Genomic DNA, 26,887 nt, shown 5'->3' with positions numbered 1-26,887 from the left:
CTTTGACTTTTGTCACCAATAGAAAGCAGAGACATTCTCATACCAAATACCACATACACTGTTATAGATATGTTGAAAACCTTTTATCCTTATTACTAAAATTAAAATTATAGTAGTTTTCAGGCCCTCTGGTTTCTCCTACTGAATGTGCTAATATACAAGTATGTATGTGCTATCTCACAATTTTTTTTTTACTGTTTTGATGATTTCAGTGGAATGTTTCATTTGCAGTCCTAGCAAAGCCTAGGATTTGATTGTAATTCACTGTATATTATCTATGTATATGTGTGGATGCATATGCACTCTGTATTATTTGTGTATGTATTTATTTTAAGGCAGGGTCTTGCCCTGTCACCTAGGCTGAAGTGCTGTGGCACCATCATGGCTCACTTTAGCCTTGAACTCCCAGGCTCAACACATCCTCCCACCTCAGCATCTCAGGTATCTGGGACCATAGGCACATGATACCACACCTGACTAATTTTTGTGTTTTCTTGTAGAGATGGGGTCTTGCCATGCTGTTCAGCCTGGTTTCAAACTCCTGAGCTCAAGTGATCCTCTTGCCTATGAGCCGCCATGCCCAGCCAGCATGCATTTAGAAACATTATTGTGAGAAGGTAGTCCATAGGCTGCACCAGACAGTCATAGGAGACTGTAGCACAGAAACAGATTAAGAACCCATGCATTAGGCTATTTGAATTGTTGAAAATAATTTATAGATTCTCCCCAGCCCAAATCACCTATCACTTTTGGTGATACCAGACAGACTTTATGAGCTAAACTATCAAGTAGGCTTGAATTTTGTTTCTAGTTGATTACACTGGCAATTCTAACTACTTTGGTTACCATATTCAAGTGACATTATAGTATAGGGATTAAGAGAATGGATACTGTGTTAGACTTGGAATAGATCCCTGCTCTACCATGTACCAGCTGTATGACCTTGGGCAAGTTACTTAACCTCTCCAAGAACCCCCCCACCTGTGAAATGGGGATAATATTATCACCTACCACTCTCACAGGAGGGTTCATTATTAGGATCAATTGAGATAATGCTTATAAATTACTTGACCCTCTCTCTACCTGGCACCTAATAAGCATAAAATAAATGTTGGTTTCTATTGCCATTAGGGAGCTCTCTTAGCATTAATCTATTTTCACAGGGCAAAAAGCTCTTGCTCTGTTCATAGAGTCCTTAAGAGACATTTTGTATTAAAGTTTCAGATGATGAAATTAGTTCAATATTGTCTGTCAGATAGGCCTGAAACTACCACAGCTGTATCCAGTTTTAACTTGACTTTAACAAAGAGAATGTCTTGTCAAAAGGTAGTAGTAGCAGAGAGGGATGGGGCAGTGTTGGACATTTTGCTATATGACAGCCTAATAGGAAATAAAAGTGGCTGAATTGAGTAATGAGTTGTTTCTAAAGCATTGAGTCCCTTCTAGTTTAACAGTAATTTGAAACATCCCTGTTGACAACAAACGAGGCGCATCCAGCCTTTTTTTTTCTTTTTCTCCTGTTTGTACTGAGCTTCTAACATACGGAAGACAGGAAATATAGGAGCCTACATTTAGAGAGTAAAAAACTATCAAAACAAAACAAAAAAAAAATTGGCAACTTATTGCTCTTCTGCTGTCCAGCATGGAGATGTGGGTATTTATTTTTGTTCCTAATATTTATTTTTTTATACAGCAACCAGAGTCCCAAGGTTTAGATTCTGGCACCGGCTCTGTCATCTTAGAGCTGCTTGCCAGAGGGGGACTTCCCACTTCTGACTTTGTTTCAGTTCAATTGCTTCTCCAGGCCTTCCCCCCATACTGTTTTTCAGACATGGGGCCAATCTCATCATCTCTGTGTAGGGGAGAAGAAAAAAGCACAGCAGAGAACATGTTAAATTTCCTAAAGATTCATTTTTGCAAGGATGGAAGCATCAGCAGGTGGTTTTTCTTTTCTTCTTTTAAATTTAAAATTGAATACATACCAAAGAATATTTACAATGCTGTCTAAGATAAAACAGTGATAAATGAACAGTTTTGTACTCATCAGCCGTTTTAAAAAATACAACATTGCCCTTCCTAATTACCCCTGGAGGTAGACTACTGTCCTGAATTTTGCTTTTACCATCCCCTTTCTTTTTTCTTTGTTAATAGTTTTACTGCAGACATACATATCCATATATAATATTTTACTTTTCATGTTTAATTTTATAGAAAAGGAATTATTCTGTATGTATTTTGCAAAAACATACTTTTGCTATTCAACGCTGTATGTGAGATTCACCCATGTTGATATGCTCAATTGTGTCTTATTCTTTTTCACTGCTGCATAGTATTCCATCTTATAAGTATTATTCACCCATTCCACTGCTGATGGACATTTGGGTTGTTTTCAGTATTTTGCTTCTACAGATAGTGCTGCTATGGACATTTTTGCACATATCTCCTTGTGTCTGTGTCAGCCTCACTAGATAATGTCAAACTGTTTTCCAAATTGATTATTCTTGCCAGTAAAGTATAAGAGTTCTGATTATTCCATGATCTGAGCAAACACTTGGACTTGCCTCTAGTTCTTTCACCTGAGCTTGTTAAATTAAAGGAAGGCTTACTGTCCTTTCTCATGTCTAAAAGTCGTGGTTTGTATTCTCTTTCCATAGCTGTCTCCTGTCTTTTTTTTTTTTTTTTTGAATGCCATCAAATTGAAGGACTCTGGCATACACACACACAGCGAAGGCAGAGTGGACATTTCACATCCAAGTCCGGGTGGTTATGTAGGTTCGTTTTTCTTCTGGGTGTCCTGTGCTGAGGTTGGCTAGCAAACTATCCAGCTCAAAAAAAAAATCAGAAAGTTATTCCCTTAGCACCTTTTCAATTCAACTCTGCCAACAGTGGCTCAGTAAGAAGCAGCAAGTAAATAAAATCAACAGATTTCAGCTTATGCCTTGGGCTCGCCAGCAATCCCCAGACCACAGGGAGAAAATGAATCTTTTTCTCACAAAATTCCTCTCACTCCCATCACTTTTCCATTGAAACAACAAGGCAGAGAAGTTACTTTATTGACTTGCTTTCCTGTGAGTCTTACCAGAAAATGAAGAATAATAGTAATTGGCAAATACTACCCACCCAGTTCCTTAGCTAGCACTTCTCACATCTGCTTTATGATATCCTTGCTGGCCTGATTTTATTCATTTCCTAGTGCTTGGCATAGAAACCACAAGAACTAGCAAAAAAGAAAAACACTGCATTTATATAAACCAATAAAACTAGTGAATATTTTGTGGACATTAAAAGAAACATGAGGGCTATCCCACATTATAAATTTCAAAATGCAAGTTTTTGCCTTGTGGTATTTTAAAAGTTATAAGATGCTATTCAGGAACACTCTGAATAACTGTTTTAAATTGTTGTTGTTTAAACTTTTTTTCCTTTTCCAATATCCCACTTGCCTAGTCTTAACTAGTCTCCTTCCTCACCAATCTGCCTTTCTGTGCTTTTTCCAAAATGCAAGTTTAATTGTGGTTGTTTTCCTTGTTTAAAACTACTCACTAACTCTGATACCTGCAGGATAAAGTCCTAACTCTACCTGGATTAATGAAAAGATTTGATCTGGCCTCTGTTTCCTTTCCCAACCTTAACTCTTACCCTCTCCCTCCTTTGCAATTAAAATGTTGAAAAACAAAATACCATATCATCCCCCAAACATGCACCCAGAAATTCACATGGGATTGTCTCCTCTTGCCTTGTAAGGCCCTTTGTACTCCTCTGACACACCTGGAAAACTCCCTTTTGCCTTTCATTCTTGGCAATCTTGGTATGCTTGATCCTTCCCCACATTACCTCCTTCTTGGCAACTCTATCCATCTACGTACATCTTCTATTGTATGTACTACACTGGGGTTTCACACTTCAACTCTTTAATTGCCTTCCTCCTCTACTCGATGCTGAGTTCCTTGAGGACAGGAATAATTTATTTTAAAAATATTCATTTATTTTTGTAGCATACCCCTTAGCACAGTTCGTGGCACTGAGTAAATGTTCAGTGAATTAAAATCAAATCGGCCTCCACCTCATTCCCATGCCCCTCTCCTTTGCCTCTGACTGTGTGTGTGTGTGTGTGTATGTTTTAATACTACATCTCTCAAGGAGTGTCATGATTGTTCACCAATTGTACACACCAAAGTGTCTTGGAGGAAACAGAGTAGACATGCTGAGATAATGAACAGTTCAAAACAATTCCCTTCAAACTAAAGACTACACTGTTTATGTCAGCTAAAGACTATTTCCTTTCTGTGTTGCATGGGAGAAAAAATGAGAAATATTCTGGGACACAAATTTATAAAAGGAGTTGTAGAAATTTCATTACCTCAGTGCTGACTAGAGCATCCTCTCCTTTAAAAATAATTGAATTCCTGGTTTTTGTTTTTTTCCCTTCTCTTAAAAACCACACAGCTTGCTTCCTGAAGACAAAGGAAATAATAAACAATAGCAACTCCCAATTTGACTCTGATTATTTGCCAAGAGTCTTCTTAGTTCATGTGGTTCTATTTCATTAGAGAGGACCAATTAGCATAAGAAGAATGCTTCTAAATTAAGCTACCCAAATATGCACTTAGTTAGTACTCTGGGAGCTAATTTATTGTATTATTTAAAATATAAATTGGCTAGCAAATCTATTTATTGAGGTATAACAGCTAGGCAACAATGCATAACTTTCTCTTGGCTGTTGAGTGGTTTTTAATCATCTATTGAAATTTAACAGAGAACCATTTCATTAAATGGAAAGCGGATAAATACTGAGAAGTCTGTATTTTAGAGTATTATCCACACATGGAGAATGATATTTGAGGAACAAAGAGGGAATTAGGATTTGCTTTTTAAACAGTAAGTTTTTGTTGTTTCAATTTGAAGTGTAACCAAAGACTCACAAAATCACTTGTGGGGATGTTAAACAAAGCAAGAAATAAACAAATAAGGCAGAAGATGGAGTAGGGTAGAGAAATAGAGGGATGGAAAAAATTGTGTTAAGATAGTGCTACATTGTCAATTAGACTAATGCAGTATTTTTGCCTTGTACAGTTTTGGGGTTGGCGGTAAAAACCATGTACCTTGTTTTATTTTAACAAATGGCATCATGAAAATATGCTATTTGGCATGCTCTGTATTCTAAATTCCCAGAACCTAGAGACATTTAGGGGTTCTGGGGTCCCCTTAGGCTGTGAGTCAAGAACATAGTTGAATCCAGATACCCTGTCCAGTCTGGAGTTGTCCTAAACAGATCAGCTCTGGAGCATCTCATGGTGCTCAGATATAAATGGAAGAGTCTTGTAGATGTTGTACCATGGTCTTGAAATTCTATCATTGTCACTTATACTAGAACTCAGTGAGGGTAGGCAGAAATGGAAACAAGTGACAGGCCTTTCTCACCTTTCTGCAAATTTTTGAAATTTGGCTCATCTGATTTCCAGAGCCAAGGTTTCAAAGAAGTTTTAGACCTTGTAATTTACGATAGGTGGATGTTCCTTAGGTTCACGTTGGAAAGAAGAAGAATGTCAGAATGTTTCCTCTTTCCCCAGGACAGCCAAAATGTCAGAGAACCAGGAGTCTGAGGGTAAACTGAAGAGAGAGGGCACTAACTTGTAGTATTTGCCAATTTCCATAGTGTAAATACTCTCACGCAGCCAATTTCAAGCTACCAACTTCACACCACAAAACATGGAGTTGGGCAGCAATGTGCACAATTGGTTCTCCTGATCCAGTGAGGGAGTGCCCACACACTGCCGCTAGAACTATCTTGCATTGCTGTCTGCAGGAAGTAAATCTTTAGCAGGTTAGCCGGCTCTTGTTTCCATGGTACACAGAAGATGATGAGTCAGGATCTCAGTCCTTGCAGCACTCCTGGCGAGAGCATTTACTGCTATAACCTCTGCCCCTTCCTCCCCCACTCTTATTCTCTCTTCCAGAAGAAAACTACAAATGTAGATCATAAAGCTAGATATTGAGTAAGTATAAATAATGAACTGGATTGTGCTTTTTATCCTCTTGTGGATATCAAATATAAAAACTGGACAGGGAAGGAGAGAATGAGGATGGGAAATCTTGATTACTTTTTAATTGCATCAAATCCTGTGTGGTAAAGTGGGTTCCTAAAAGGGGAAAAAGACAGAACAGTTTTTTGCCATTCTGCTACGACAAGTAAGGTCTTGCTTTCCTGGCATTTCTGTGTAGGAAGAAGAAGAGGGTGTTTGGCATTGCATGTGGTGAAAGGGGAGAGAGGGTGGAGGGAAAGAATGGGATGGATCATGGCATTGGCAGGGATAAAACTCACTGTAGACACAGTTAAGTTGAGTGCAATGACAGAGGTTTGCTTTCACATTCAAGCTGCTTCATTAATTTCATTGGGGCCTTTTCCAAGGAAAGGGAGGATTCATAAAAGGGAAATCAAAGAAGCCTGGAAAAGAAACATTTCCCCTTCTGAAGACTGTATTATAATCCTTTTTTCTGAAAAAGTACAGTAATGAATGTTATATTTATTAGTGTTGTAATTTCTCCTCTTACTCCACTTCTTCAAGGGAAAAAAAATATTCTGTTCGTCATAAAAACTCTGATAATAGTAGTAGAGTGACCACTGGTTGAGTCCTTATTATCTTTATAATACGCTGGCACATGGTACAAACTTAAGACATATTTGTAATGGGCCAGGCGCGATGGGTAATCCCAGCACTTTGGGGGGCCGAGGCAGGAGGATCCCTTGAGCCCAGGAGTTTGAGACCAGCCTGGGGAACATGGTGAAACCCCGTTTCTACTGAAAATACAAAAAATTAGCCGGATGTAGTGGCGTATGCCTGTAGTCCCAGCTACTCGGGAGGCTGAGGCACAAGAATCACTTGAACTCAGCAAGCAGAGGCTGCAGGGAGCCAAGATCACATCACTGCACTCCAGCCTGGGCCACAGAGTGAGACCCTGTCTCAAAAAAAAAAAAAAGAAAGAAAAGAAAAAAAGGACATATTTGTAGACCAGATGCCCTGCATCATTTTATAAGTATTGTCTCTGAATCCTTACAAAAAGTTAAATAAAGCAACCATTCCAGATTGTCTGACCCTTTTTTACTTTTAGCACTCAAAGCCCTATGTTCCCAGAAACCTCTTGGTCCTAGGCACAATGCGACAAGTGGTCACCCAAATTCTTATCCCCATTTTACAAATGAGAAAATAGAGATAGTTAAGTCATTATGCCAAAGTCACAGAACTGGGCTCAAACCCAGAGCTGCCAAATCCCAAGTCCATGCTCTTAACCATCAGGCCAAATGGCTTCCTATTATTCCTGTACTCTGCTTTTAGATTTTCATTAACTATACTGACCAAAGAAAGAGAAAGCTTCAACTTCAATAATTCATCCCAACCTTGCTGAAATTAACACAGAAATTCTTGGAGTTAATATAGAGAAAAATTTCCATGACTTTTTTTTTAATAGACACGTTCAAAGCACGTCTTACTGATCTGGTGAAATAAGGCTAACAGATTTGACTGAAAGGTCTTCAACTCTCAGGTGTTCATTCTGTATCTCTCTAAAAGGAAAGAACATATTATTGGATCACAAGATTTCTTCTCATTTGAGTACCCTGATTGTCAGAAGTCTGTTTCTCATATCATGCAGTAATGCCCCTTCCACTTACTCTCATCCTTTTATTCAATCTATTATTTGGAAGTCATACTGCCCTCCCCTTTTACCACTATTAACTTGATAATAGTAGATTATTTTATCTATCCTTTATGTTTTTGTAGAGATTATGACATATATCCTGATTTAAGAAAGTCAGCTTTGAGTCAATACATTTACCATTGTCCAGATATAAAAGTGTACCTTACAACAGGGGCCCCCAATCCCTCGGTCACAGACTGGTAACTGTTTGTGGCCTTTTAGGAAGCAGGCCACACAGCAGGAGATGAGTGCAGGCAAGCATTACTGTCTGAGCTCCGCCTCCTGTCAAATCAGTGGCAGCATTAGATTCTTATAGGAGGGGAACCCTATTGTGAACTGCGCATGTGAGGGATCTAGCTGTGCGCTTCTCATGAGAATCTAATGCCTGATGATCTGAAGTGGAACAGTGTCATCCCCAAACCATCCCCCACTCCCCAACCCTGTGCATGGAAAAACCGTCTCCCACAAAATTGGTCCCTGGTGTCAAAAAGGTTGGGGACTGCTGCCTTACAACACTTTAACTCACTTTACACCCTTTTTATGCAAGTACTGACTTTTGAAAAACTTCTACATAGTTCAAACTCCAGAAGACGTTATTAATTATTGATACTCCTTACTTGTGTTCACATATGTAAATTCTCAGTTGCTGTTCATTCTCCTCTGCATTTTCATGTTTCCATTATGGATAATTTTCCTTCTGTCTGAAGAACAGTCTTTCATACTTCTTTTAGTGCAGGTCTGCTGACAAAAACCTTTTCCAATTTTTTGTTTCCTTGAAAATATCTTTACAAGGTCTTCATTTCTATACAAGTTCTAGGTTGGCAGATATTTTATTTAAGAACTTTCAAGATATTATTTCACTGTCTTCCAGCTTTCATTGTTTCTGTTGAATAGTCAGTTTTCTTGCTGCTTTGAAGGTACTGAAAGTACTGTTTCCTTTTCTGTGACAGCTTTTAAGATTTTCTCTGTCTTTGCTTTTAGCAAAATGCTATTCTCTGGGGTGTGTGTGTGTGTGTGTGTGTGTGCGCACATACACATACTATAGTGTAATATACTATTACTAATATACTATTATGTGTACTATGATGTGGTTAGTTTGCTTTGTGTTTATTCTATCTAGGATTCATAGAGCTTCTCAAAACTGGCTTGGTAACTTTTGTCAATTTTGGAAATTTTTCAGTCAATATCTCTGAATGTTACTATTTGTTTCTTTTGTCCCATTTCTTCCTTATCATTTTATCCTAAAATCCCAGTTAAACATAAGTTAAATGTTTCATGGTTTCATGTCTTTTCTTCTTCTTTTTTTTTTTTTGAATTTTCATACCTTTATTCTCCATGCTTCAGTCTGGATATCCTCTACTGACCTAACTTCCAGTTCATATAGTGTTTCTTCTACATGCCTAATCTATTGCTAAAACATCGATCGAGTTCTTAATTTCAATGAACAATGAATAACTTTTTAGTTAAAGAACTTCCATTTGATTCTCTTGTATATATTCTAATTATCTTGTGAATTATTTTTCTATACCTAACATCTTGCATATTTTGTTCACAGTTACTTTAAAATGTGTACCTGGTAACTCTAATATCTGGATCATTTGTGGTCTCTTTCTGTTATCTTTTTTTCTCCTTAAATTTTAGTCATTGCTCTTGTTCTTTGTCATGCCTATTAAATTTTATTAAATGTTGAAGAAAATGTACAAAAAATATATGAAGAAAAATGTTAGTTTTCTTCCAAAAGGATTTAATTTTTTCTAGAAGGCATACAGAGTAGAGGCATATCACCTTGATAAAGTCTGGGATTGAGATGATTGATTCAGTGTTTGATTTCAAGGTTTGTGAGGACTAACCTGTTTCTGGTTTCTTATTACTTCCAAGGCATTGTCTTTCACGGATCTGATGGAAAGCCTGCAGTGCTTACCAGTGCTGTCCCTCCTTGACAGGCTTGCAACTCCAATTTTTTGTTGTTGTTGTTGTTTCTTTTGGGGTTTTCTTTGTTTTTGTTTTTTGGTCTCTCAAGCACCGTAAGACTAATGAGCTTTTCATTCTCTTATCTGCCGCTTTTGACTTGGCGTCTTGGTCAGAGAAGCTTAAAAATTGGTGAATTTCCCAAAGGGAAAAGCAGCACAAAATGTTAGGCTCACTTCCTTGTGATTCCCTTTTCTCTACGATCATGGCCTCTCTCAAAGCTTGGTTGCTCTCTGATACCTTTAAACAGCTTATTTTCTTTTTAATTCAGCTTCTATTGTTTTCTGTGGAATAAGGTTGGTTTGATACATGCTATTGTGTCACAGTCAGAAGTGGAGTCCTAAATTACAAACAGTATTGTTGCAACTGATTAAGATGGTGTACATAGGAAGCCCCTTGGGGATGTTGTAAAGGAGCACCAAAAGTTTTAACTGCTCTAGAATATGTACCATTATGATGGCTACATGTGGGTCTCCTGAAGCACCTAGAAGCTCCTTTTCTCCTTCTATTCAATAACCATTTGCTACACCAGAGGTGTACAGTGGGAGACCTCAAGAATCGTTTCCCTGAGTGCTGTTGAAGCAACTCCCAGCCTTGATCTCTGCTCTGTTTTTTCATTCTTTCGAAAGTGACTTATTGCATTCTTTGTTAGGAAGTGTCTGCTAACAAGCTTTGGCTTGTTTTTTATTCTCGTTCCCAAGTACCTTTTCAATATATTTTTATTTGAATGCTATTTACGTTATTTCTACTTATAGTTAGTGTCTGAAAGCAAACTAAAAGATAAGATTTAGTAAATGTGGAATGGAATAAAAGTAGTGAAAAGAACTTACATGTAAATCAGAAACCACAACAAGCAGATTCTCTTGAGGGTATGCATCATTCTATACTGGAAAGCAGAAACAATAAACCAATCCTACGTATTCTGCCTGCCAAACTTGCAGCTCCCATGTGGCTCTTTTCTCTTTCCTGGTGAGTAGCACCACCTTTGCAAATCTGCCCATGTCAGAAGCCTGAAATGGGGAGGATGTGTTGGGGATGGGTAGAGAAAGTCTCACTTAACCTTTATATCGGGTTAATCACTGATTTTATTGGTTCCATCTTACTACCCTCTTCTCCTTCCCCTTCTACCCATCCCTCCCATGAGCCCACATCCTCTCACCTGATTTGGTAGTCTCCTAATTTGCCTCCTTGTGCCAGTATGACTCCCTTCCAAATTAGCCTTCTCCTTAGACATTAAGTCATTTTTCTACATTGCAAACATAAGCATGTCACTACCCTACTTAAAACCCTCTAGGACATATCCAGAATAGGCAAGTCTATAGAGACAGAAAGCAGATTAATGGTTGCCAGGGGCTGATGGGGAGAGGAGGAGTGGGAAGTGATTACTGATGTATATGGGTTTCCTTTGGGGTGGTGAAAATATTCTGCAACAACATAGTGTGAATATACTAAATGCTACTGAATGATATGCTTTAAAATGGTTAAAGTGGTAATTTTATGTTAAGTGTATTTTACCACAATTGCTTTTAAAGCCCGATAGGATAAGGTCCACTCATCCCAGCATGTCACTTGGGGCATCACATGGTCCCACTAGCGTTTGCCTGTTCATCTGTCTCTTCTGTTTCCCTCTATTCCTGCATGAATGGGACCACATACAGACTGCTGCATGCGCCCGCAGCTTCACAGCCCCTGCATTTCCACGCAGAATTTCCTTTGTCTGCAGTGATCCCTCTGCTGCACGTGCCCACAGTTTCACCCCCGCTGCATTTCCATGCCTCCTGCATTTCCACGCACAGTTTCCTCTGTCTGTGATGATCCCTGTGCTGCACGTGCCTGCAGCTTCACGGCCCCAGCATTTCCACACACAGTTTCCTCTGTCTGCGGTGATCCCTCCACCCCCACCCCACCCACCCACCACTCTCCGTCCAGTGATCTCCTTCAAGACCCCCAAGAAGCTTCCCCTGACACATCTACATCCACAAGCCCACTGTGAACTTCCCTCTCTTTTCTGTCATCTAAACAGGCACAACTGGGAAACCTTTACTGGCAGGTGTTTGTTTCTAGTTCCAGGGAGAATTATATCGTTTTCTAAAAAATAAAGTGGAATGAAGCTTTAAAGTGTTTGTATAACCCTGTTGAAATTCATGACACATTTGTGACCCCCTGGAACATCTGGAACACATGAAGTTAGAGGCTGCAGCTCTAGTGTGGAGGCACCCAAAATAGACAGTTCTATTCAGGGAGCCCTGAGATTAATCTTGTCACATTTAAATATGTAATTACAGCCCCAACACATTTTGTTACTCACCTCTAAAAGCTGCCAAGTGGTCTGTTATCTTTGATTTGTGAATGGTGAGTGGCTTGATTATAAACAACAGAGTGGTTTATTTTTCCACACTCAAAAATATATTTATTTTTGAAGTTAATATCAGTAAAATGCTGTATGTGAATCTGCTTAAGAATATGCTTTGTTTGGGAATTTTGTGGCATGTGAAACAACTTTGTCCCTTAACAAGCTTTCTTTTCCCCCAATATTAATGACACAATTTACAATGCCATTAGGGTCATTACACATGGCAGCTCAGAAATTGGACCAGGGTCAGGTAGGTCACTGAGAGGAAGAGTAAGAACACCTGACCCCTTCAGCTCTCCTTCACCACTTGATAATCATGGACAGGGAAGGTGTGTGTGAGTGCACATGTGCGTGAGTAAATACCAGGAGAGCGGATACCCAGGAAGTGAGGTCATGAGTAGGTATTAAACAAATTTCTACTTGTATTCATGAGTAGGTGTTAATCAAATTACCTTGATGTAAACAGAGAATTCCCTGGTTTGCCACAGAGTAGAAAAAAATTCTCAACAGTGGTTTTCAACAAGCAGTTGGAACAACAGCATCAGCATTGCTTTGGAATTGTTAGATATGCAAATTCTTAGGCCCTGCCCTGGACCTTCAGAATTGGAAAGTCTGGAGGTGATGCCTCACGATCTCTTTTAATGAGCTCAGGTATTTTTATGCACGTTCAAATTTGAGAGCCATTGTTTTGTTTTTTTGTTTGTTTTTGAGGTGGAGTCTCACTCTGTCGCCCAGGCTGGAGTGCAGTGGTGCCATCTTAGCTCACTGCCACCTCTGCCTCCCAGGTTCAAGTGATTCTCCTGCTTCAGCCTCCCCAGTAGTTGGGATTACAGGCGTGCATCACCATGCCTGGCTAATTTTTTTTTTTTAATTTTTAGTAGAGATGGGGTTTCACCATGTTGGCCAGGCTCTTTCAAACTCCTGACCTCAAATGATCCACCCACCTCAGCCTCCCAAAGTGTTGGGATTACAGGCATGAGCCACTGCACCCAGCCAAGAACCATTGTTTTAAACAACCTTTTTAAACCAAGGTTTTTTATGAAAATGTAGGAACACCATGTTCTAGGGTAGTTTAGGTTCATATAAGCATATATACATATATATTTATTTATATTTAGAGATGGGATCTCCTTTTGTTGCCCAGGCTGGAGTGCAGTGGCTCAATCAGCTCACTGTAGCCTCAAACTCCTGCACTCAAGCAATCCTCCTGATCTCAAGCAATCCTCCTGATATAGGCATTTTGATTCTGGATTTTCAATATAGATAAGTGTTGGAAGAATAATGAAAATGACCAATATTTACTGAAGACCATCCCAGGCCGGGCACTGTGCTAAGTATTCCAGGGACATTATTCCACTAACTCCTCACACAACTCACAACTACCCCACGAGGTAATACTTGTTTGCCAATTGTAAAGTAAAGGAACCTGAGGCTCAGTGAGGTTAAGTTCCTTGCCCAAGGTCACACAACGTGCAGTGCCTCTTGCCATGCTCCTGCACTCTGACTTCTGAGCCCAGGCTGTGAAGCACTGTGCTATCCTTTGTTTATCCTTTGTTAGCTGCAGCACTGGTTCTGGGGGCAGGATGACCTTTAGCTCTTGGGTATTCAATTTATTGCTGTTCCGGACCATTGCTGCCAAACTCATTTCCAGCTGAAGCAGCTGGGTTTTGTCACACATATGACTTTGTTAAGTGTCCTCAGCTGAGCTGAAGCTGCACAGAAATCACTCATCAGATTCCTGCCAGGGCCAAAGATATGGATGAAAATCTGCAGGAAGAAATGTCTAGCCTGGGATTGCGGGGCGGCAAAAGTTTCCCTCTGGAGTCCTGTGAAGGGGTTCTTGTCACACATGTTTACTTTCAGTTTGTGATGAAAAGTGGGCATGTTGGGTTTCCAGTTGCAAGCTTCTACACAAATGGTAGATGGGTTTCGCGGTCATTGCAGTGAGGCACAAATGACCATTGATCAACTGCAGCAAAACACGAAAGTTTCACATTTGCATGTGAAAGAGTTAAGTCTGGTCCCACATCTGCAAATGGGATCTGCCTCCCTCACTGTAATATGTGAAATACAAAAATACAGAAAATTATGTTTATATCTGCAATATTTTTTTCATCAATAAACCTCAGAGGGCTATTGAGAGGTGAATAAAAATGTTCCGTGACTAAGCCACAAATTTCAGTTCAAAGATAAGGAATGATTGAGTAGAGGGTTTGATTAAAAACACCACACCGGTGTTTGCATCAGAAGTCAGGGTTCTAGCTAATTATCTCACTTAACAATTCTGTGACTTGGACAAGCCACTGAATAATTCCAAATAGCTCAGTCATCTCAATGCTCATGTGAATGGTGCTCCCTGTAGTTGTTCAGTGCACAGCTTGTATAGCTGCGAGCTGCAAGGTAAATATCATCTAATAGTGTTAATCCTACTTACTGCACGTCAAGGTTGTAAGATGGAGGGTGTTGGGATATAGGGGCAGATTTTCAATATAATAAATGTACTATCCAAATATACTTTTTCTGCCTCAGTTTACTTCAGATTGAGACAAGTAGAAGAACCCAGCCTCTTAGGAAGGGCCTTGTGAAAGTGACCTTTAATTGCTGATCGTGATTCTGCAGCTAGAAGTTACTGAAAGTGATGTCCTTTTTGCATACGTTTATTCACTTCATGCACTGGTACCTCCTGTCCATTCTCCACATATGGAACAAGACATCTCAGGCCAGGCTGACCTCTCCTGCATGTAACTTCCCAACAAACACTCAGTGTCAGTCCTTGCCCTTTTGGCATTGAATCACGACAGCTTCCCGTTTCCCTCTACTTGGAATATTAGCTGACACTAGAGGCTTAACGAGTACAGAGACCAGTCCCCTTTTGTTGATTTGATCTCATCATTAGAGATGTTTTAGGAATGCTTTATATCACCCAACAAGGGCTTGGGTTACGTAGGTGTATGCATTTGTCAGAACTGGTGAGTCTACACTTAAGACTAGCGCATTTCATTGTATCTTAACTTGACTCAAAAGAAGAAAATCTGTAAACACATATTGAACTCTGATGAATAATGTGATGCTGAAGTGTGTGGGGGAAGTGCACTACATGCCCATTTTACTTTGAGATGTGTCAAAAATATAAGATGGATTAATGGATGGGTGTGGGATGCATAGAGGCACCCTTATGTGAGAAAGCAAGTAAAGTGAAAGTTCATGACTCAAAATCGTCACTATATGAATTGTTTTCGAATTTACTATGTTTTAAAATGTTTTATAATCCAATATTAGAAAAAAAAAAGAATGTTCTAACTCTATGCTGCTCAAAACATGACTTTCTTTTATTTCAAGTGTCAAGTTTTTTGTTTGTTTGTTTGTTTTTTTAAGAGATGGAGTCTCATTCTGTCACCCAGGCTGGAGTGCAGTGCATGTGGCATGATCCTAGCTCACTGCAGACTCCAACTCCTGGGTTCAGGTCATCTTCCTGCCTCAGTCAAGGATGTTTTTGGTTTTTTTATTTTTTTGAGAACCAAAATTTCCCCTTCATTACTGATAAAGGCTAAAATGGAAGGTATGGCTCAGTGTGAGGGACAGTTGGGCTGGCTAACTGAAGGGTGGAATTAAGTAGACAATCCACCCCATTGCAGGCAGACCTGACATACCCCAGAAGTAGTGGGCTGGAGGTGGGCCTCACCAGGTAACACTTGCAGTGCAGCACTCTCAACTGCGGGGAGCAGGCAGATCACTCTCTAGAGGAAAAAGACAAGGAATAATTTTCAATTTTTACACTCATGAGAAAAGAACACAACTTTGCGTAAAATTAACTAAGCTTTAAAACTTTTCTACCTTAACATGCCTGTTACTAAAGCCATCAACAGCCAGATAGGCAGCTTGTCCAAAGGCAAGCATTGGGAGAATATGTTCTGTATTTCATGTGAGTTTTAAATAGAGTTTAATCTGAATGAAAACTTTCCATGTGTTTAGAATATCCATTTCTCTAAATTTCCATTCTTTTACTTTTTCTTTTTAAGGTAATTATTCGAGGTGGAGGACATATTTTACCCTATGACCAGCCTCTGAGAGCTTTTGACATGATTAATCGATTCATTTATGGAAAAGGATGGGATCCTTATGTTGGATAAACTACCTTCCCAAAAGAGAACATCAGAGGTTTTCATTGCTGAAAAGAAAATCGTAAAAACAGAAAATGTCATAGGAATAAAAAAATTATCTTTTCATATCTGCAAGATTTTTTTCATCGATAAAAATTATCCTTGAAACAAGTGAGCTTTTGTTTTTGGGGGGAGATGTTTATTACAAAATTAACATGAGTACATGAATAAGAATTACATTATTTAACTTAAAGGATGAAAGGTATGGATGATGTGACACTGAGACAAGATGTATAAATGAAATTTTAGGGTCTTGAATAGGAATTTTTAATTTCTTCTAAGAGTAAGTGAAAAGTGCAGTTGTAACAAACAAAGCTGTAACATCTTTTTCTGCCAATAACAGAAGTTTGGCATGCCATGAAGGTGTTTGGAAATATTATTGGATAAGAATAGCTCAATTATCCCAAATAAATGGATGAAGCTATAATAGTTTTGGGGAAAAGAGTCTCAAATATATAAAGTCTTAGAACAAAAGAATTCTTTGAAATAAAAATATTATATATAAAAGTAATGATGAATCAATTCTTGATAAGCAGATGCTCTTATGCAGAGAACAAACTTAATCTTTGCCTTTTCGTTTTCTTTTTCCTTCTTTGAGTTTGAGGTGTACACACTTCTGAAACAGCCTGCAGGCTACATTAGTTATAAGAGCCATTTTAATTTGGGCTTCAAATCCTCTACTTCTTTTCCCCAAATAAAGAACAACCTAATTTTGTATCATTGTTAGAATATCAAAAAAGATAAGCTGGCATCAATGTATACATTTATAAATATACATTCATTAGCAGTTTTCTAACTAAAATGTCACATCCTGGCACATCTTTTGGATTTATGCATCATGTGCTCACATCTCTTTGAAATTCTACAAGACGTGTGGATTTTTCCACATCACTTCCTTCTCGTATTACCCATCTATGAACTGGCTCACTGGAGAATTAAATTTAAAAAGTCAAAGCCTGTTCTTGCGGCAAATAGTTTATGGAGTTTATTCTTGTAATTTCTCATTTTGTGCCTGATTACATTCAGGTTTGTGATCTTCCTTTTTAAATTGTTCATTGTACCCATGTCCTAGAAGTCATTAAATCAAATATTCTGATCAAAAGCAGATTTTAATTATTGCAGAGAATAAACTGGGGCAGGGTAGGACGCAAGAAGTTTTTCATGTAGCCCCATCTGCAAGTTAAATTAGGTGTATTTAATCTCATAACTATGTACTGGAAAGGGCACTGACTGGCTGGGAGACCTGGGTTTAGTTTCATATGGATCACACATGCACTGGACGTTTTAGGAGAAGTCACTTCACCATACCAGCCTCCCAAAAACTCAAGGAAGGTAGCCAGAAGAGGAGACTTCTGAGGTTCTTTTGGGTTCACATGTCACTAGAGTAGTACCTATTTACAAGGGTACTATGAGATGATCCAGTTTATCCTCATTATTCAAGAATTCCATGTTTGCAAATGGAGTCTACTTGCTAAAAAATGTATTTGTAACCCCAATATCAATACACTTGCTCTTTTGAGGTCATGTACAGAGTGGCAAAAAAATTCAGTTGCCCAGCATATACATTCCCAGCTGGGGTCAAACAAGGAGACGCTCTGCCTTCTTGTTTCAGCTTTCATACTGTAAAAAATCATCTTTTTTTTTTTTTTCTTATTAAGACGGAGTCTCGCTCTGTTGCCCAGGCTGGAGTGCAGTGGTGTGATCTCGGCTCACGGCAACCTCTGCTTCCCGGATTGAAGCAGTTCTCTTGCCTCAGCCTCGCAAGTAGCTGGGATTACAGGTGCGCGCCACCAAGCCCAGCTAATTTTTATATTTTTGTAGAGATGGGGTTTTGCCATGTTGGTCAGGCTGGTCTTGAACTCCTGATCTCAGGTGATACTGCCACCTTGGCCTCCCAAAGTGCTGGGATTACACGTGTGAACCACCACACCCAGCCCAATTGTCCTTTTCTAAGTCTGTTTAGTGCCACATTTTTTTCGCATTTTTGTGCTTTTTTTGTGGCTGATTTTGCTGTTTAAAATGGCCTCAAGCACAGTGCTGAAGTACTGACTAGTGTGCAAGAAGACTGTGAAGCGACTTACAGAGAAAATACAAGCAGGTATTTTGTTTTTTTCAGGCATGAGTTAAAGTGCTGTTGGCCCTGAGTTCCACGTTAATGAATCAACATTTTAAAGGTGACTAAGAAACACACTTAAGGTTATGTATTGATCAGTTGACAAGAATGTTGTGACCCACAAGCTTGAAGGAACCTAGACCTGTATTTTCCTTAGAAGCAATGGTTCAGAATTTGCTAATTCTGTCTGCATAGACGTTATAGAACATAGCTACAGTGGATAAAGAGAATTGATATCTTTCCAGAGCACTTAGCATAGGGAATAGCACAGGATAATAGCTCAATACATGGCAATTGTAGATGTTTTCATTTTTATCATCACCCTGACCCAGGTACTAGGCCAGTGGGGAGCGCTGAGGTGGCGGTGGGAGCAGAAGTTGCCAGACCTTCCAGGGGCAACCCTAGCCAACTCATTTGAGGATACAGTTCTATGAAGATTGAATCTGGCAAGTATTTTACTTTAGAAGAAGAAAGGAAAAGATTGAATCTGGCAAGTATTTTACTTTAGAAGAAAGGGAAACTAAAGAAAAACTAGTTTTTGGATTTAAATGTAGAGAGTCCTTTGTGTAGACTCTCCAAGTACAGTGCATGCCCTCCATAGATGTTCAAGACAATCCGTTACAGTACAAGGAGAAAATACTAGAATGTCTGTCTATATTTGCTTCCTTTCAAAATGAGAACACAATTAGGCTTTCCTAGTATGTAATGCTGGATTCTCATGATGCCCTCCCTCAGTTCAGACATGAGACAGTCAGATGTCTTATGTGACTGCAATTGCTGTAGGTAGACAACATCTGCAAAGAGGGAGAGGCACATGGAGGAGGTCCACCGAAGCATCTTCTCACGGTCCTGCGTCTAGGAGCGTATTGCCAATAATTGCAACTGACATTCATATAGGATGTTATCAATATGATTAGTTTCATAAAAACAAAGCCTTTCAAAGAGTAGGATGATTATAACACTGCAATTTGATGGCCAATGGTCCAGGGGGCCTCCTGTACCACACCGCTTATCTCATGGTAGTGCATTTAAAGGAGCTGTGGAACCTGAGGTTGAGTCCTGGATCCTTTCTTTGACAAAAAGACAAGCACTGCAGACGTGCTGTCATGGCAAGTGGCGATTGTTAGTATGTCGCCTAGCAGATACGTTTTTTAAAGTAAACACACAATCCATCTTTTCAAGGTAGAAGTGATATTTTCACTTAGTGAAATTAATTAGTGAGAAAGTTAACTTCTTTTCAAAAGAAATTGAATCGATGGCAAGAGCCTTTTGAAAACAGATGTTTGGAAATGTTCCCATCTTACTATATGCACATTACAAAAACAAAACTAAAAAACCCTTAAAAGCAAAGAAAATTTCAACAATTGTCTTTGTGTAATAGATGAGACTGAAAAATGAGTTTTGGGAATTAGTGAAGCTCATCTGGTGAGGCATTTCTTCTATTGGACCTACATACCTCTGTTAAGTGTCTTTTTCAGCTCTGATGGACTTTGAAACCAAGCATTAAAATAAACTGTATGTATAGCCAGACGTTTGAACGACTATATCACAAAAGGGTAAGACTTTTTGAAAATGACAAGGCATATTCAACACATTGGTCCTATCGAAGATATTAACAATAATATTTTAGAAAGCATTTTTTACCATTAAAAATCAAATACAATTTTTAAAAATTAAGTATTTAAAATTTATCTTTATTTTATCCTTTTGCAGTTTCCACTTTGATTAAAATTTCATAATGTAAATATTGTTAGTACAGTAGTGGCATGATTATATACTTTATAAATGAAATAATTTTATATATGATATATTTATAATGTAACATTTATAATATATAACATATAAATCTAATTCTTATAATTATATATTATGTTATATAATTATATATTATATATAATTATATAACATTTATAATGTATAAATATATTATTTTTATATATCTATATATAAATAAATATATAGCAATATATTTATAATCTATTATATATAATTATTTATAGAGTATAATCATGCCACTGCTGTATTAATATTTACATTATGAAATTTTAATCAAAGTGGAATATATTATATATTAAATATATATTATATATATGTATCTTCAGTAATTTTTTAATGATAAAGTTGACAGCAAAAAGATTTGGAGACCACTGTTTGAGATGACAGAAAGTCTAAAAGTAGCCTTAAACGTTGTTCCAATTTCGTTATGTTATTAAAAAAACGCAAGGCATCTAACAATATATGATGCTTTCTTTTATATGAAAGAAAGAAAAGGAAGACACACACACGCACACACACCCCTGAGTTTCCACAGCTAATGGCAGAGCCCATCAGGAATCAAAGTGGGTCTCTGTTCAACCCCATCCTCTTCCCATCAGGCACCCTGCTCCGGATCCCTCAGCTCTTCTCGCCTATCAGTGGGTAGGCATTAGGGTCTGTACTGCCATTATTAGGGCTTTACTTTGAAAGTGGTGTAAACCAGACCCTTGGAAACTTTTTGATGCAGTATCCGCTCTGGAGACCCAAGAGGGGCTAATGTAAATTTGAATTGTGATTCTCTGGAAAGTACTAAGAGCTTTGATTTAATTATTGATTGATGTGAAGTTCCCAAGTTATCTTTTCTAATGCCACCAACAATATGACAGGTAAGACCAGAAACCAAGGGCTAAGATCTTGTGGTGAGCTGCTTGACTTAAACTCTGATTTCCTGAGGAAAGTCTGGCGTTCCCTTTGTTTCTTCTTGTGAATAACAGCGCCCCCCGCCCCGCCAACTCTTACTGCTAATGATATATGGGCCTGGGCTGTGTCCATTTTGTGCCATGTAAGCCTCTGGCTCTAAGCTCAGAAACCATTTCATTCTCCATGCTGGGCCCCTGAGGGGTTGACCTCTGGTGGTCAGGGCCAGCTGCAGAGATGACTGGGAGTCGCCTGTTCAACTCCACCATCACACAGGAAGTGTGTGCCCTGGGGTGAAATATAGCTACCTGCACAGATGTGTTTACTTTTTCTTGCATATTGTAGCAGTTATTGTTATTAAAATTCTGAAGATTTAAAAAACATTCAGAAAACCAACCTGAAACGGATTGATTTTGTTGCCCCTAAGACACCGAGCCTAGGAATTAAAAGCAGACTGCTGTGATTTATATCTGCTCAAACCCAAGAAAAGACATCTGCTCAATCATTTTAAAGGGATTTTTGGCAACTTCAGGAGTATGATGCTGGCCGTCTGCATTCCCCTGGGTGCTGTGTGTGTCAGGACAGCAAGCCAGGGCTGCGGCTGCTGCTCACACAGATTCATAAGAAACTTCACTGCGTCTAGCGAGGTCTTTTGGGCAAATGTTAATCTTCTTAAATCTTTAATTTTCAAATTGCAAAAGAAAGAGCTGTTCATTGCAAAAAACTCAAAAGCTTCCTCTCACCAATCCCACACCACAGCCAGTGGCAGCCACTGAAAACTCATCTCATGCTGAGGAGCGAGGGTGGGCCACCTTGAACTCAGTGTCATCAGGACTGCACCCAATGGGGGACAGACAATTGCCCACCACCAAACAAAACAAAACAAAACAAACCCAGGGCATTGTCACTAGAAGAAAGGGAGCCTGGATGTTGCGCAGCCAGGAGCCAGAAAACATCCACCATATGCAGATCTTAAAGCTCAGTAAAAACATTAAAGCCAGTTTCTACATTTTGACATGCAGTGGGAATACACACTGGTAATTTCCCTAATTTCCCAATGAATGTTCACAATCAAAATTCACATGTACACCTAGTAATGTTTGATGATACTTTAAATTTTCATACATGAGTCAAAGGGAGCAAAAGAAGTGCCTGAGAGACCTGCGAGTACGCAGGGATGTTGTGTGATAAGAATAGGAAAATCTAGACACTCAGCACCAGGAACAGAAATTGCCCCAGACTCCTGGCTCAGTCATGCTTCCATCTTACAGCAGGATGTGCCATGTTAATCTTCTTGAAGACGTGCCCTGGGTGCTGAAGATATGAGGACAAATCTATGCTCTGCCGCTGAGATGCTCTAAATGGGGACAGATGCTTATGAAGGGAAGGCTGGTGACCACTGCATAAATAATCCCAGTGTGCCACCTACTTTAATAGATGAAGGTCCGAAGTGCTTTGAGAACAGAGGACAGAGGATGACTAATTACTCCAAACCAAGGAGTGGGGGTGAGACTGGAGACCTTCCAGGGGAAGAGAGTATCACTGGTACAGGCCTGAGCATCAGCATTACTGTGCTGGAGCCTGCTAAGCCTCCAAACACGCCAGTATCTGCCTTCTCTCCTCTTATTTTTGTCTTCCATCCCATGATGATTTAATTATTTTGTTGCAAAATCTGAATTTGCAAATGACTGCCCTAAACTTCTGTCATGGGAGAGTAGAAGGACTGATTCCCTTATTACACTGATTGGAAGAAACTCCTAATGGCCATGCTTTAGTTTTTCCATCTTGTCTCTGTAGAGCCAGGAAAGATCTAGAAGGCCGTCTCCCTGCAAGCCCATCCATCAAGTGGCCTTGGTGGTGTGTGAAATGGCATCTCCTTACTAAAATCCTCACACGTTGCACCATAACATGCCAGAACATGCTGTCATTGACCAATTTCCCATCTCCCCTGGGAAGAGAAACATTCTTTAAGGAGGACATTTTGAAATGGCTCCATAGTGTGACTCACTGGAGGACAATGCCAAAGGCTTTGGGGCAAAAATAAACAAAAGTTAAAAAAAAAAAAAAAGTAGATTCTATCAAAAAAGGGTTGGAGTGATGTTGCCCTGGAAAATGGAAGCTGATCTTGGACTGGATGAAGGGTGGATTTTGTTTGCTCCAATGAGGTAGTTTCTTCAGGGTAAAATTCCACTAGAATGTGTCTTCCTTGTTAGGGCAGAGGAAAAGGAATCTCTAATCAGTCACGGTTCCCTTAAATGAGCTCCTCTGTCCCCGAAAAATGTTAATATTTGTTAGGCTAGAGCCTCAGAACAATTCCTTAAGAGTTCTAGTTTCTTAAGGAATGAGAAATGCAATTCTGTTTTGGCCTCATAAGTAAACCAAGGTCCATGTGGATTTGCTTCTAGATCACATTCTTCCCTCACTGGACAGTCAGAAGAGAAAGGTGCACCATCCCGGGAAGCATGCGATTCTGGGCCCCGGTTCCAAATTTTCTGCCATTTCCTACCCTTCAGTGGAATGTTTTTCTCTTCTTGGGCTGGATTAGAGTAAAAAAAAGAGTTGATAGTCACATATTCAATGTAGAAGCATTAAAGGAAGAGAAAAACAATTCAGTAATCCTGTGTGATTAGGACATACTCAGTTATGTAAACTGAAACCAGGTGGCTTAAAACTACCAGTGCCAACAACTCCAATGGAGTTGTCTTTTAGTAAAGAAAATGCTAGTAAGGCTAAGAATGCAGAGAGGTTTCTGTTATTCTCCCCTACTTCTCACTCCAAACAAATCCTTAGATCCCCAACAGCAGGTACCATAAAATGAAAACAGAGATGAGAATATAGAGAGACAAGGAAGGTGTGGGAAGCCTTGGAAAAGACCAAAAGGAGGTGAAATGGGATGAGTTCTTGAACCACCAGCAGCAACGTTTGGTACCACCCCAGAAAGTGAGATGAATGTTAAGCTTGCCCCTTTCTCCCTAGCCCCAGGTGCAGGTGTAACCCCCACCTTTGAAGCCCAAGGTGCTGCTGGTCTTTGTGATGAGCCATTTCTCCCCCTCTGCCCAAAGCCACCAAGTGAAGAAAACAACTTGGCATTTGGAGTAGACAGCAGGTGATGACAAGCGTCTCTGGGGACAGAAGTTCGACACCGGGAAACATACCATGAGAGCTGGCAATGACTGGTTGCTACGTTTTCATGTGTACCATGCTGAGGGATACTAGCATCTTGATAAATTTACAAAACAGATAAATTGCTAATAAATGGCATAGCAATAAGAAAGAGAGAACTATCTACCAGAAATCAGAGAGTATAAAACATAATACATGCCTCAAACTAGATATGCGATTTAAAGGCTATTTCTTCTCACACCTGCCTGGACAGATTTTATTAAATCACCATAAAAGGATTCTGTATTTATGGGAGAGAACACTTGAGGTTGTACAGGTCTACACATTTGCTCCTCAGTAATTGACACCTTTTTTGTTCACTGGTGCAGCTGTTTCAAACCATGTCCACTCTCAAACTCCAAGATGACACAGTGTGGCTTCCCTTATCTCAGCGAATGGCCTTGTCTCCTACCTTACTGAGAAGATCAAAGCAACCAACACCATATCCCTCAATTTTCCTCTTTTACCACCACATACTCCCACAGCATCATGACCCTGTTCTCTTCCTATCACAGGGAAAGTCCTGCCTTCTCTTCTGAGCTCCCTGCCCACAGCTCCAGCTGTCCTGATGGAAACTCAGATTCAACATGACCAGCCTGCTCATCCTCCCGCAAACCAGCAGCTTCCCTTCGTTTTCCCTGGTCTGCGAGAACATCCACATCCTTACCATCAACAGCTTTCTCTTGTCCTTCTTTTACATTCACCCAGTGGCCAAAGTCTGTTTACTCTACTTCAGCAGTATCTTTTGCAGCTCGTTCCTCCTTTTCCTTCCAGTTTCTAGATGATTGCACAACCTACTGAAAGGTCTCCCTGCTCTAGTCTTTCAACAGTCCCAGCCATTAATCCATCCTAGACAGCGTTGCTATTTCATTTTCTAACACAGCAGTCTAATCAACTCACTCTCTGACTCAATGGCTGCCAACTACTTAAGTTGATGTCAAAACACCCTGGGCTCTGAAGGCCTGCCACAAACTGACTCCAGCCTACTTTTTTTGGTTTATTTTCTCACTGTTCAAATGTGTCTAGTCAGATGAGATTATTTACCTTCATGCAAACACCACCTCTATTTTCTTTCTGCTCCTGCCTTTCTGTTCGGCGTGCTCTGTCAAATAAAATCCCGCCCAGCCTTCGAGACCCAGCTCAAAAGCATAAGAGAGCCAGTAAGCCTCCCTCCTTCCCTGTTCTCTTTACCCACTCCCTGCTTATAATCATGTTCTTCTGTGCATTCTCTGTCTCACTCCAAGAAAGCACATTTCTGCCTTTAGTCAGAGTTACTGACGTTTTCCTTCTTCATTCCCCTTTTGAGCAGGTATAGCTGACCCCGTGTCCTTGCTTTAGGGAGGTGAGCAGCAGGATGAGATGCAGAAGGACCCTGGGAGCATTTCTGGCTTTTGTCTTCTAAAAAGTCAGAGTCCAAGGGGAGGATTGGGTTTGAGGAAACAGAATGGCTTGGAAAAACAGGCAAGAATTGTCAGACTAAAAGGTAATTCCCCTAGCTGAGGCAAGGAGCAAGTTCGGCAGGTTCTTCCTGGCAGGGGCCAGGTCTGGGCCAGAGCCGGGAGAGGATGAGCTTCCAGTTGGAGGAGCTGGGGAGCGGGGGCCACAGGTACTGAGGTTTTCAGCCTTGCCCAGAAGCAGCAGAAGGCCGCCAGGCACGAAGGGACTTTGGGGACAGGCACAATGTGATGGCCTGATTGGCAGAGGACCCTCTGAAATTTTCCACTCTGCCAGCAGAGTGGGAATTCATAATTTTAAAAATATCATTGTAGAAAATAGAAACCACATTTCTTATCACCTGCATTTGTGGATCGGGATTCATTCTCTATATATTCAAGTACACATAATACAACTTTTCCCCTTGAGGAAGAGCACCTGACTTCAAGTCAACAAGACTTAGCATGCCACTGTTCTGCGTCGTGGAGATACAGCAATGAGCAGGATTAAAGACCCTTCCTCAAAGACAGTGCATTCCCGTGAGAGGTCAGTGTTCAACATGCATACATATCTACATGCATACAGAAAGACATATTGCTAAGTGCTATAATGAAAATCTCAGCAGGGTAAGGAGAGTAAAGCCTGATGGGAGGTGAGAGTGTGATCCACGGAGGGGCCAGGAAAGTCCTTCCTGACAGCTGATGTCTGAGCAGGGCTGGAGTGAAGGGCAGCCATGAATCTCACTTGTATTGGGCAGAGTCCATGACCGGCACTGAGGACCAGCAAGGGGCCCAGGCCCTGAGAAGAGAAGCTCAGCCACCCCAGGGAGAGCTTGGTGATTTCAGTGCCATAGAAGGTGGCAGCTCAAGGTAAAGCCTTGGGACTTGCTTCCTTTGCTTCCCCAGCAGAGTGCCAGGCACACAGAATGTGCTTATAAAATACTGACTGAAAAAGGGAGGGACCAAATGTGGATATTTATTCCACACTGAGAAGTAAGACATAACACATAAAAATATAAATAAATACACAGAACATAAAAATGGCCAAAATTCCCATAGCCCAGATATAACCACAGTATTATTATTCCTCTAGTCTTTTATTGTTTGCAGATTCTATTTTTTCCACACCGGAGACAATACCATGTCCTGTTGTCTTCATTTAATCATACTGCAACTTTTAATGTCATCCTTTAACTCACTGAAATTCAGTTTCTCTCTAACTGGCTCCAACAACTGGGGCAAAGAGGTCATGAGGCAATTGACTCTTTCAAGGGTCACAGAGGGTGCTCAGTAGCCCTGAATTTTATAGAAAGGGAGACCCGTGGGCCAC

The 26,887-nt window shown here is 39.9% G+C and overlaps 1 protein-coding gene and 1 long non-coding RNA gene across 5 annotated transcripts in view; one reads left to right on the top strand and one right to left on the bottom strand.

Annotated features, from left to right (window-relative positions):
* CPVL (carboxypeptidase vitellogenic like) overlaps nucleotides 1-17,278 on the top strand; it is a 203,573-nt gene extending 186,295 nt beyond the window's left edge. For all 4 annotated transcript variants that reach the window (XM_019031138.4, XM_004045233.5, XM_031012685.3 and 1 more), the window contains one exon: nucleotides 16,036-17,278. In XM_019031138.4, coding sequence (XP_018886683.1) covers nucleotides 16,036-16,146 — 111 coding nt within the window. In that variant the 3' untranslated portion in view covers nucleotides 16,147-17,278. The remainder of the gene's footprint in view (nucleotides 1-16,035) is intronic.
* LOC129523735 (uncharacterized) lies at nucleotides 10,500-25,108 on the bottom strand. Its single transcript, XR_010134635.1, has 3 exons — nucleotides 24,792-25,108; nucleotides 15,699-15,753; nucleotides 10,500-10,673 (listed from the first exon to the last, which is right to left on the bottom strand). It is a non-coding gene; the product is annotated as an uncharacterized lncRNA (long non-coding RNA).
* Between the last annotated feature and the right edge of the window lie 1,779 nt (nucleotides 25,109-26,887).

Source organism: Gorilla gorilla, chromosome 6, assembly GCF_029281585.2.
Source record: "Gorilla gorilla gorilla isolate KB3781 chromosome 6, NHGRI_mGorGor1-v2.1_pri, whole genome shotgun sequence".
In the NCBI taxonomy this organism is placed as follows: domain Eukaryota; kingdom Metazoa; phylum Chordata; class Mammalia; order Primates; family Hominidae; genus Gorilla; species Gorilla gorilla.
The sequence above is the reverse complement of the archived record's forward strand: the minus strand, read 5'-3'. Positions and strand labels throughout refer to the sequence as shown.